At 40.7% G+C, this 13,267-nt stretch overlaps 1 protein-coding gene across 1 annotated transcript in view; it reads right to left on the reverse strand.

The window, feature by feature from the left end:
- DOCK2 (dedicator of cytokinesis 2) overlaps positions 1-13,267 on the reverse strand; it is a gene marked incomplete at its 5' end in the record, with an annotated part of 159,676 nt that overhangs the window by 27,942 nt on the left and 118,467 nt on the right. The window contains 4 exons of the mRNA XM_084215734.1: positions 2,403-2,488; positions 7,728-7,876; positions 9,139-9,197; positions 9,296-9,396. Coding sequence (XP_084071860.1) covers positions 2,403-2,488; positions 7,728-7,876; positions 9,139-9,197; positions 9,296-9,396 — 395 coding nt within the window. The remainder of the gene's footprint in view (positions 1-2,402; positions 2,489-7,727; positions 7,877-9,138; positions 9,198-9,295; positions 9,397-13,267) is intronic.

Consider the following 13,267-nt stretch of genomic DNA (forward strand, 5'->3'; position numbering starts at 1 on the left):
CACTGCAGATGGAATGGAAACACTAAAGGGGCTAAGAGCTGACAGCTGACAGAAAAGGTTGGAGCACATTAAAAAATATTTGGGAGAAAAAAAAATAAGAAAGCCTCAGAAATACATAGGAGACTGGAATATTATACAGGAAAATGGTGTTTTACATCTGCAAGTATCAGAAACAGTGTGAGTCACTAATGATGGAAAGTACAGCCACCATTCAAGTGGCTGTTATGGATTTCTGCCCCAGGTTCCCTGGGAGTAACAGCAAACAAGGCAGAGCTGTGAACGTTCCCCGACTGCACAATGAACACAAGGCACCAAGACATCACATTTCTTCCCAGTACAAGCTGAAAAACATTGACATAAACCACAAGCTATTGCTGGGTCTCACCCAGCACGAAGTACATAACTCCAGTCACTAAAGAAAGGTGAACCAGAGTCCACATAAAGAACTACAAAAGGAACAGGAGTGAAGAATGCCTGTCTCTTGAGGGAAGAGTCAAAAAGTTGTATTGCTCAGCTTTATACAATAATCCCAATAAAAAGAATCACAAAACTTCAGAAGATTATTTTTACCCCCAGGAGGGAGGAAGAAACCTTTGAATTTTTAAACAGAGCTGGAAAAAAATAGAAAATTTTAAATAAAAAAAATATTTGCAATAAAGCTCAAGAAAAACAACTGCATAGCATGGGCCACTGCAATGATGGGGAACTGGAAATCTGCCAAGTGCCATTTCCTGTTGTGCCTGCATTAGGAACTAAAACATGCCAGAACTCATTTTCTGAGCCTGAGGACAAGTGGCATGGCACAACTTGTGCACTGATTCTCCTGCATTCCCCCAGGCAGGGCAACCTTGTATACTCTGCCTGCTGAGAACAACCTCTCACCTGTCCCACATCACCCCAGCTTCACCTGGCTCTGGCCAGGACAGGTCACAACCCCTCATTGGGCTCACTCACATTTAGGACTAGGGACAAATGCAGGGCACTGCTAAATTGAACTTCTGCTGAACCTGTTTGGTTTATTATTATAATAAATAATAATATTATTTATGGGCATGGGGAAGATCCCAGCAACCAGCAGCGTGGGCAGATGTTGGTTGCAGGGGTGAGCAGTAACACAGCAGTCACTGAGTGCTGTTAATATCTGCCTCCTGTGGCTGTCTGCACACCTGGAACTGTGCAGGGGTGCAGACAGCCACAGGAGATCAGCAATGACCAAAATGAATAAATTTCAGTGGTTCTCACTCCAGCTGGAAAAGGGAGTTGGAGACAGAGGCTTGAAATCCCTGCTTTGAAAGGTGTAAATGGAGGAGGACTTAAACCAAACCACCTGAGAGGACAGGGCCTGCCACAGACAGGTCACCAGCCTCTGCTCCAACACTCCATCTACAGGAGTCATTCAACAAAATCTGGAGATATGATGAATTGCCATCTTTAGAAATGTGGAGACTTTGAACTTGAGACCTTCTGGAAAGTGGGACAGTACCAAGGGGAAAAGGCAGATATGTCAGAGCAAGAAGGGGGCCTTGCAAAGGCAGGAGATCAAAAGTTCTGTGCTGTGTTTGATGACACTCCTTGACTGCTCTGCTGAGAGATGGGGTTTAACTGGAGAGTGCCACTTTCCAAGAAAAGATCTGGAGTGAAAGAGCAAAGAGCAAACAAGGCAAGCAAATAATGCACCACAGCTCAGAGAGAGTGAACTTCAAAGGGTCACATACACAAGATCTGAGGGAAGCTTTGCTTTTTGCATAGACAAAGTCTCAGTTTGAACACCCTCTCCAGCTTTAAGGCACTGTAGTATTTCAAACTAGATGGAGACATTGGAGGAAGGTCCAGAAAACATGTGATAAACTGAAATACTGGGGTTGTTTACCCTATGGGGAATCCTGAAGCAAACTAGACAGCAGCATTTAAATTTGAGAAAAGCTGCTGCAAAAAGAAACAGAATAAATGATTCTTTATGTCCCCTGCGTGTGTACCCAAAGCTTTCGTGGTTCACCTGATGAGAGATGTGACTTTGCAAAGACTGCTACCCCTACCCAGGAATACAACCCATATAGGGTAGCAGGTTTGAGGAAGTAAAACATGCACACAACATCACAGAGCCTTATTTAAATTCAGACTTCTCTGAATAATCTCTTGGATTCCAACCTAGACATGTAAAAATGCAGGTTAGGTATAACTTCTTCATAATTTAGCTGAAGCACAAAACAATGAAAAGCAGCCAGGAAAATAATTTCAATGCAAACCAGGTGTAGTGAAGCATTGTGGTATTTCCAGTCCCTTCATGAAAAAAGTTGCTAAGATTCTATTTTTGGTAAGGTTACCAACCTGAGAACTGGGAACAATAAAACAGAAACACATCCTGAAGGTATTTGTTCTTTTTATTCTCATGCATTACTTACATGGACTCAAACAACTGCATGTAGTGTTCATCCCCTCGTCCTCCTTCCACCTCATGATCCAACTTCAAAATGATTTCATTTTCAAACTAATATAAAGAAAGAAAAATCAAAACACTGAGCAGCTATCCAGAGGTCAACAGACTTCAACGTGGCATCAAAAATGGACCTTTGTATAATTATGTCTCATATTCCCAAAGGTTAAATGCTTGGGCATATTCTGGGCTGGGCTTTTGGCATGGCTGAAAGGCTGACACAGATTTTCACAAGCTCAGTTTGTGACAGCTGCAGGCAGTCTTTGTCCTCATGCAAACAACTGCACCTTGCTCAGAAGGTAGGAAAGATCTACCTCAGGGTTCTTGACAAGTCATTAACACATCAAGAGGCACACAGAGAGCATTAGTGGAGACCTACATTGACATAAAGCTCAGCTGCTTTGCATAGATGTAATTACTAAACCCACTGTAAAAAATGACAGAATTCATTACTGTGCTAATGCAGCAAGTTTTCACGTTCTTCTTTGATACAAAATTTCACACAATTGTCAGTACATTAATAATTCTGTTTCTCCCTGGAGTGTTTCTGTGTAATTGAGAGCTTTGGCAGGCTGGGATCCAGATCATCCCATCAGAGAACTGGAAGCCTCTCATGTACAGAGAATTACTGTAGTGTTTCAGATATGGTTCTTTCAGATAACTGCAAGGCAAAATATTTTACCTTATTTCAATATATCCTCATCAAAACATTCAGCTCTGAGCTGAAGCAGCCAAGCCAGGGCTGCACACAGAAAAAGAGTCCTCCCTCTTAGAGCACCAGGCAGGTCATGCATCTCTCCAGATTTGTTTTTAGAATTTCTTCAGTTTTAAAGAACATGACATTCTAAAGGAAAATATGTTACTAGATGTACTTCCTTCAAGTAGGTCATGATTCAAACACTCCACCCAGAAAAATGATTCATCATTTTACAAGAACAAAGGCCAAACTTTCCCTTCTTTCCTCCAATGTCCAACCCACATCTATTGGCCACCCTGATCCTGCAAAACTGCTCTTGAGGCACAAACTGAAGTGGCTTCTGCTTCTTTCAAGGAGCTTTGAAACAGCATCTGGAGCAGCCAAACTTCTCCAGTGCTCACACCAAGAGCAAAATGTGGGCTCAGGGCAGTGGCACTGCAGGTACACTCTGCTCTGGAAAGGGGCAGGGAAGAAGGAGCTATTCCCACCTCTTTGTTATTTGCAGGTTTTGCTGCTCTAATATTAATTCTTTTTTTTTGTAATTAGAATACAAATGAAAGACTGCCTGTTGAACAGTACATTCTATACTAATATTAGAGAATAAAGAGTTATCACTGAAAAACAGCTAAACAGAAAAAAATAAAATTGCTCTCTGTCATCCTGGCTGAAATAGAAGTTTAAAGGGCTCTGAGTTAGTTTTTATGCACAAGCAGGATGTGTATTAGTATTTAATGTGGGTAACACAGGTGCATGGCAGTTTCAGGACAAGGAAATATTGAGCAAAAACATCCAATCCAGCTATTTTCTGTGGGCTTACTGCAGTAAGACAAATCTGTGAATATAATGCAAGTCAAGCACCAGTTAAATCCAGCTCTTAAATCCTTCCTAGTACTTATTCAGCAGGTAGAGAATTGATTACTTCTCAAAGAGGCAATACTTTCACATTTCTGGATCTGAACAAAAAAACTCTTCCTAAGCATCTTTCCTGTAGTTTCTCAACAACCTGCCAGAAGTGAAAGCATCAGTTGCTTGGATCAAATGAAAAAGTTGGCAGAAATATAGAATAAAGTTTTAAAGTTTCTGTGCCAACATTTAGCTCTGGAATGTATCTTCCTCCTCCCACTTAAACAGAGTGTGCCTAATTGTCACTGGCACCAATTTAGCTTTATACCCTCCTGCTTCTCTAATAGATCCAGGGAATCTCCCCTTGGGAAACGTGTCCATGGATCTCTCTGAAGCACCAGGCTGTACAAACTTAGCCCTGCTGCTGATCTCACATCCTTCTGAAACCTTACACATAGCAAGATTTTGAGAGCTGAGAGAAAGAAACATGGCTGTTTACAGCAGGTGAATGTCCTGTGCCAGAGGACAGGACAAGAACCTCCTGTGCTGAGGACACCTCAGTCACTCTCTGAGTCCCCTGTGGGAGCTCAGAACAGCAGGACACTGCCCTGGGGTCAATGTTTGTCCTCTAACAACCAGCCTGGAAACCCAAGCACACAGCAGCAGCCAGCACTGATTTGTGACACAGTCCCACAGCAGCCAGGAAGGAAAGCAAACACAGAAAACTTCCCCAGATGGCTCCAGCAGTTGGTAGAACCCACGAGAGATACTAAACTGAAAATGCTAAACACAAACAGAATGATTTATTTGAGCAAAAATATAAACACAGATGAATTAATCTTTCCTAAGCCAAGTTAAATCCTCAATGTAACTCAAGTCCATGTTTATCTAAATGATATTTTTCATTTACTCTGCAAAGAGCTAATTTTCCTTGTTTGTTTGTTTATTTGTTTCTTTAAGCAAGCATTTTCTAACTCTTGGCTCAGATCACAGTTGGAAGAAGCAGGACGAGGTCTCTTGATGATGTGCCTTCCTTTGAGAAGTCCCAATAAAATGCACAACCTGATCTTTCAAGGAAAGAAAAGGTGGGTTATCAGCATTTGGAGGGTGGGACTTTTTTAACACATGAGCATTGAGCTTGTCTCAAATAAGCAACGAGCTTCTCTTTTTATTTGAAGGAGAAAGGAATACATTCAGAGGACTGAGTCTATCCACAGACACTGAGAGAGGAATAAATTGGCTTTCCAAGATTCCCAGCTCTCTGAGCTCATGATAGGCAGAGGCTCCATAGCTAAAATTAGGAGATATTAATGGCTCCCTCTCTACATCTTCAATTAGAGTTAAAATTACGAGCTTATGTAACACTGCTCTGGGTGAATGGAAAATAAATGTGCAAAGTGGAAGAAAGGATTGCAAGAAAATGTCTTACTGTGTCCTACACCTACATACAGATTCCAAGCCATTAAATGTATTTGTAGAGCAATTCATTCTTGAGATAACCACAGGTGGAATTTTGTTTTCTCTGGAATGAGATGATTTCCTAGAAATAGCTAAATAAAATAAAATTTTTGCTGGATAAATTTAATTGGCTTTATATCCATGCTGCCTGTCTGTTGTGTGCATGCAGCAAGACACAGCCCCCAGCCCCAGCACACCCCCTGTGCCCCCAGAACAGAGCCCTGTCTCAGCACAGAACCAGGAATGTTAACACCAACAGGATTTTTGGGAAAGGTTATTAAATCATGTTGGAGGTACCAGGCAAGCTCTGGTTCCTGTGCTGGTACAGGCTCAGCTCATAAAGATGTTTCTGTTTGTGCCTTCTCCCCCCTCTTCTCTCATTAGAGAAGATTAGATTAGAAATAAATTATTTATTTTTAAAGTTCCACAAAATTATGTTTTAAGTGAATGTCATTCTGGGCTCCTGAGTGCCCCAGGCACTCTTGAAATAACATGTTGTCATTCTCAAAATTTTATACTAAAGCTTTAAAAAAAATCCTTTATACTACTAAATGTCAATTTGCAAATGAAAATTGCCCACTACAGAAACCTGGAGTTTATGTGTTTGTGCACTCAGTAACTGTCCATTCCTATTACTTATTTGCTCTTTTAAATTAAGGGGGTAACAATTTTAAAACATAGAACTTAATGTGCCTTTTCCTTTAAAATACATATTTTACAAAATTCCCAGAATGGCTAAACTTTCAGAGGCAAGTTTTTGATCTTAATTACCTCATCCAGAACAAAGGAGAGGATAAACCCCATGATTCTTGATGAGCAAATGATCACAATTCCTAAAGCAGAACATTAGAGCCCAATGAGACTCAGCTGCTCAATTATGAAATAGTTTTTGCACCATCTGATGAAAACTCCTCCTTTTCCTTAAGCTGCAATAAACCCAATGTCCTTGTTCCTTGGCACTGTAAAATACCACCTGAAACTTCTTTTTATGGCAGGAGAAGTGATTCAGTGGGCACTGGAGTGCCTGGCCTCTCTCTGCCAGGCTCCCAGGCTGCTGCTGCTGTTCATCAGGCAGATGAGTGATGGGTTTTCGGGATTCCTGGGCTGCACAGATCTCTGTGTCTCTCCCAAGAGATGAGGTATAAGCCACGAGCAGGAAAACATTTTTAAGAAGGCAAATATAGGACTATCAGGACACAGAGGGAACAGATGCACAGAAACAAAGTGGTTTTTAATCTTGGCCTTGAACCAAAAGCTTTGCACTGTGGAATAAAGACCAAAATGGAAATTCCATCTGCTCATTTGTTCCACACTTCATTGACACAGAAATGCCCCAAACGATTTAAAGTATTAAACATAGCTGGGTATACGAGATATTTATATTTACATGTGTCTAAAATGATGCCTTTTTGTTTGTCATTTTCCCTTACACAGATTGCTCTGAATTAATTATTTGTGTAACTGCAGAGCTGAATATCCAGTTTATAATTTACTGTGGGAGGCAGTGTGCAAACACAGAACAAGGTGATTCCATGCCCAAAGAGCTCGAGGAGAATGGAGATGTCAGACAGGGATGGATATTCCACTGCCCAGGCAGACACAGCAAGCTGTGGCAGGAAATTTAGATTACAATCCCCAGTGCCCTGCCCCACCATCCCCAGTTCCATTCCATCAATCAAAAATATTTCAGAGTAGTGACTTAAAAATTCTTTTTCCTTTTCAAAATGACTGTCAAAAACACTCCAGGAATTTCAGTTCTCCACAGTGATTTTTTTCCCCTCACAAGAAAGATTTAAAAAGGTACAGTTTCCTGATAAATCTGATAACATATAATTAACTATTCACTGCTACTCCTGTCAGGTACTCTGTATTAAAACCTGGAAGTTTTGGCTTACCAATTTCTATGTCACAAGGAAGGGGCATGAGAAAATATTATTTAGATTATAGAGGATCCCTAGAGTTCATTCAATTCTATCTCCTACCTAATGAAGGGCTGACTTCAATCTAAGTCTTGTTGCTCAGAACCTTTTCCAGTAAAATCCTGAAAATTTGGATTAAGATCCTGCAATTTCTCTGGATCTCTTTGCTATTCTATCTAATTCTTGCTGTCAGTGCAACAAGTTTTACCTAAGTTGAAATAATTCACTCTGAATATCCTGCACTTGCTGTTTCTTTGGTTCTTAATATTTGAGATTTCACTTTGTGTAAGCAGAAAAACTCACCTGACAAACATTTACCAGAAATACTGAGCACATGACATTCAAATGCATTTTCACATAGAGCATTTGTAATTACCTTTTTGAATTCTCCTGTTCTCTGATATTCACACAGCATCATGTCAAAGAAAATTGGGATCGTGGCTTTTCGCAGTTCAGCTTCTGGAATAAGCGTCATTTCCAAGATGGGCCCAACCATCCCCGGAATAAAGCAAATTTTATTCTGGCCTGAAACAAAACCAAAAATTTATTTGAAGAGCAAACCACATTATTTTTAGGAAGACATTCTGGGAGCTGCAATGATTTAAAGTAGCATTGAATCCATCTGTGTTGGTCAAGTCTCACAACTCAGTCACTTCATTTCTTCTCAAAAGCTGGGGGCATGTGGATGGACACTGTCTTCTTCTAAGGTGCCAGAATGCAGTGCCAGGAATAAGCAGGAATGCCAGAGGAGTTGATATTTTCAGTAAAGAACTAAATTTTTAATGTTTTTGACATATCCTTATAAAGATTTAGAGTAGAAAGTAATAAATTACCCTAAGAACCTCCCAAATTCCACCAGCAGGACACGGTAACGTGGAGTAACATTTCCATGATGGAGAAAACCATTACTGACTTTTACAATAAAATTAGACATTGCAACCATGAATCAAACAACCAATGCACCAAAATCAGCAGCAATAACAGGAACACCATCCACACAACCCAGCTGCTAACCCCACACTGAATTTTCTGGGTTACATCAGCTGCCAACCAACACCCAAATGCGCAGAGCTCAGCCAGGCCCCAGGCGTGGCTCAAACTCTGCCCTGGTAAATGGAGCAGAGAAGCAGCAAACCCAGGAGCTGTGAGAGTGTCAGTGCTGCCTGAACCTCGTGAGGAGACAAGAACCTCCTCATCAACACAGGTGAGACTTGTTCCACACTAAGGAGTGCCTGAGTCTGATGGTCCTCCCTGGTGTGTGCCATGTGAATTGTCAATGCAAATGCCACACCAAAATTTTGCCAGATAAAATGAATATCCTACCTAAGTTCAGTTAATAAGAAATTATCCCAAAGGAGTTAATGAGAAACTCTCAAAGGAGGAGCAGCAGAACCTGGCTGGATGACAAATGTAAAAATTTTTTGAATTTTAATCCAAGCAGATTCCAAATCTGAGTCTCCTAATTTGCAGAATCATAGGTTCAGGCTGAGCAGTAACCTTCTGAGGGAAAATTCATCCAGTCTCAATCCTGCAAAATAAGGTTCTGAGATCTGATTTCAGTCATGTTTGAAATCTGAGAGAAGGTTTTGAGTTCTTTTTTTAAATACAAACCTGGCAGTGGTCCAACTGTATCTCATGTTGGCTCCAAGCTTAATCACAGGAGTGAAAACATATTTTAAGTTCAAATAGCAGAAATATTTACAAAAGCACTTCATGTCAGATATTTTTCAATGGAAAAAACATTATGTGACAGATCCAGTTGCAGTGAAGCTCAGTATGCTACTCACCAAGTTTGTACCACATGTCACGGATAGCAAAGCCAATTAAACGTCTCATATCTCCATATCTGGGAGAAAAAGAATATGAAAATTATTTTTATCATTATCTTTTTTATCATTTTACTACAAAATTAAAGATATAAGCTAAAGGATATGTTTTACTTACTTGTTCTGGATTTTGTTATATTTTGCATGGGAAAAGTTTTCTAGCTGTAGTGAATCTTGGGTAATAAAAGCAACAGCCAAATGAAAATAGTTGTTCCACAGCTGTAAATTGAATAAAAGGAAATTATAATAATTTTGAGGAAAGCAGGAATAATATTAAATGATGCATAATGCAGAATAATTTATGGAACCAATGTTGCAAGCAATATGTTATTTTTATATTGTGCAGAGATGTACAACATTAGTATTATGCAATTAGCAGAAAAGCAAGAAAGATGAATTTTAATAACCACTACTACACATTTGCTCTTAATAACAGAGCAGCTGAATAAATATTGCTTAAAAAAAAAAAAGATTCACATGAGATTCATTGGCCAACAACATTAAACCCTGAACCAAAGCAGGACTGAGGGAACACGTTACATGCTGGTGGAGCTTAGCAAACTGGAGCTAAGGCACCTATGTAATTACACTGCATTTGAGCACCACTTCAAAAGGCATCTCCTGCCTCCTCTTTGGATCCTAATTCAACAACCATTTCTATGAAATTCCAGTGTAATTTGTGGAGAGCTCTCCATATGAAAGAAGGACAAAATACATCCCTAAATAACAGCTGATAGTACTGAATCTGTGCTTGAAGTAGACAAAAAGCCTCTGTGCTTACAGTGCACAACCCTTCATTCCTGAAAGCAAACTATTTGTTCTACGGACAATTAAGAACAAGCACTTCTCACACACTAAAAAGGGAAAGGGAAAAGAGAAACTTCCCTAGGAAACACAAATTTAAGGAAGGAAATAAAATTTTCAGAAGCTTTTAGGCAGTCAGCAACAGCTTTAAACACTTAAAAATGCAGCTGTAGCTAAAACCAGTGGTAGGGCTTAGTGAGAGAGCCGAAGGCAATGGGAAATGTATTCAGTGGTGGTTCAAAGGATGCAACAAAACACAGGATTGAACCGTTCATTTTGTGTGGTGCAATACAAGCCTGGCTTGGGAACCCACACAAACAGCCTGGAAACAAAAATATTCCATCAATACCTTTAGTGGCCTCTGCCCTTTGTAGCCTGAAAAACTCCAGTGTACAAATAACTAGGAAAACCAGATCCCACACCCAGAACCACAGACATTTCCCATAATAAATACAATTCTCAGATGTCCTCTGTAATTTGAGGATGCTCCTGCTGTTGATTTATCCCTCCCTTGGAGGCTGTGCCCGGCAGAGCTGCTGCCCTGCACAGACCAGCCCAGCTCTGCAGCCAATGCACAGCCTGGCTCAGCAGCACAAATGTTGTTCATGCCCTGAAAGTCCTGTTTTACTCTCTCACCAAATCTTTGAAGAGGTTATTTGGGCCAGTGAGGAGCTCTCAGCCCGTTGAGAAGTTGTGTTTATTGATGTGCAGGGAGCACACTCTGTATGTGTCAATTAGAGCATTGAAATGGAAAATACCTCAAATTGTTCTAGATTGTGGGGAGGAAAATGAAGGCTTATTCCCAAATGGTCTCTTATTTCATTTAATAGCTCCAAGTCAGCACCACCTTTGTCAGAGACACACCCTACAGACTCAATCTCCTTATTTATAAAATACTTTTCCTTCCACACCCAGAGTACCCCAAAATGGCTGAAAAAAATGGGATCATTTCCCTTTCAATTGCATATTCAAATTAAGGTCTCACAAAATTTAAGCACCAAAACTAACTTTAAAACTCTATGAGATAAAGTAGTCTCTCTCTGAAGTAAAATTATATGGAAACAGATTTTTAAAATGCCAAAATTATTCTTCTGAGACATGTTTTGTTTTCTCTTAACCCCATAATAACATTCCAAGGTGTTTTGGACATCTGTCGAATTGGAAAAGGTGGAATTAATTTAGCAGGAAATTTCCAGCCATCTCACGAAGAAGAGATTTGTTAGTTATCCTAAAAAATCATCCAGGAGTAAAGGCTGCAGCCTCCTCCTTCATACACTTCTGAAAGCTGATTATTTGCTGGTGGAAGGATCAAATATGAACTTCAAACTCTGTAAATTGATAATTTTCAAATGCAGAGTATGATATATAACATATAAAAATATAACACTTTCATATTTCCAGTATGGTTAATTCTAGCTAAATTTCCCAATGGTTTCATTCCCTATTAACCTCTGCATTGTTTCTGCAATGTCCCTCACTGTCATACATAGATTTTTGCAGTGTGCATTTTCCCCCTGTGTATTTGCAACGCCCTGAGTATTTTGATTTTGGGGTTTTTAACATAAAAAATAAGCTGCACAATTCTGTTTGTGAGTTGTGTTTGTTGAAATACATTTCATTACTGCTGAGTTATTAATGGAGCAGAGCTCATGCAAGAAGGGTAGGAAAACACACAAAAATAAGCATTTTCTTTCAAATCAGACTGACATTAGATTTTGGATTATGCCTTTTATAATAGAATTCGGTGGCATAGGTGATTAATATATGAATTACAATCACTCCAACAGCACGGATATAGAATTATAATCCTTTCTAATGCCCTGTAAATGTAGTGCTAATGGAGGGAGGGAGGGAGGGAGGAGCAGGAATCAATAACTGCATTTCCAGAGCAGAGGCCCTACAGCAGCTGTGTGAGCGCAAAAAAATCATTTGGGTTTGGTCACCCTGCCCTGTCCTGGGGGTGTCAGGCACTGCCATCTCCAAGCAGGGACATTCCCCAGGGAAATCTGCCCAAAAGCCACCCTAAATCCAGTGGCACCAAGGGTGGGATGGTCACAGGGCAGGTGTGTTCCCTCCTTCATGGAAACCCCTCCTGGGCAGAGCAAGACTCCAAACCAAAGGTGATGGAGCCAGGAGGTGACAGTGACAGCAGAGTGAAAATGCTCTGTCCTGGACAGGGGAACACCTTGCACTGACATCAGCTGCCAGCAGAAACAAAAATGTCCTGGGATTGTCCTGTTTACCACAGATGGCATCTTCTCAGACAGCTGTTGAGGATACCATGAATGCGTTGCATAAGTACAGAAAATCACACAGTTTTTGTTACAATTACACCAAAAACATCAGGGTGACCTTCACAGAACACTTCAAAAATATATTCCACAATTTTTAAGATTTTTGTTTCTTTGGTAAGCCTCTTCTGAAGAGCCCATCTCAATTCCTGCATCCTAAATCCAGGATTTTCACCTTGTGATGGTGTAGCTGTTCTGCTGCCCTGAAAAAGCCCAGCTGCAAAGTGGGGTCTGGACATGGTGTCCAGTCTTCACATTTGAAATTGGCAAATCCCTAAAGAGTTGTTACTTGATACAAACCAGCAGAAATCCCAACATTGCAACGTCTTTTAAGACTGGATGTTATGCCAGTGGCTGAATTTCCTTTGTCTTTCCCAGGAGAAGCTGATAATGAGCCCTACACCACCAGCACTCCCCACATCCAGAGAAAAGGGAACATCAAAGGCAGCCCACAACAAATTCTTGTGTGGTCCTGGCTGGGGGCACCAGCGTGCAGACACTGCCTGAGACAGCTCTGCAATCAGCTAAGGGAATCCTTGGGAATGTTATTTTAAACAATATTGGGAGCCAACAAACAAAGAGATAGAAAAGAGAAAAAGAAGCAATTTGCAATCACACCGATCAGATTGTTGTTGACATGAAATGCAACAAAGAAGTCAAATGAGCAATAAGACATTGAGTGTCATGGTCTTCAGGGGAAAGTCCAACCTCAGTGCTTCCCTTTTTTCCCTGTTTGCCATGAATATATCTCCTTATATTCTCTCCATAGGGTCATCCTGAATTGTCTTAGGTTGGAAATGGGGGTGTGTATTCTATTCCTGTCTGTTAGGGGTGGGGCAGTTATCTCATGTTCATGGGGCAGTTTTCTTTATCCCTCCCACAGCCCATCCTCCCTCCAGGAGATCTCTGCTGTCCATAGCCAGTGAGTGTCCCTGCAGGGCTGATCAAATTCCATCATCCCATGGGGAGATGCTCTGCCCAGGGCAGGAGCCAAG

This window comes from Fringilla coelebs (genome assembly GCF_963513975.1).
Source record: "Fringilla coelebs genome assembly, chromosome: 15".
In the NCBI taxonomy this organism is placed as follows: Eukaryota; Metazoa; Chordata; class Aves; order Passeriformes; family Fringillidae; genus Fringilla; species Fringilla coelebs.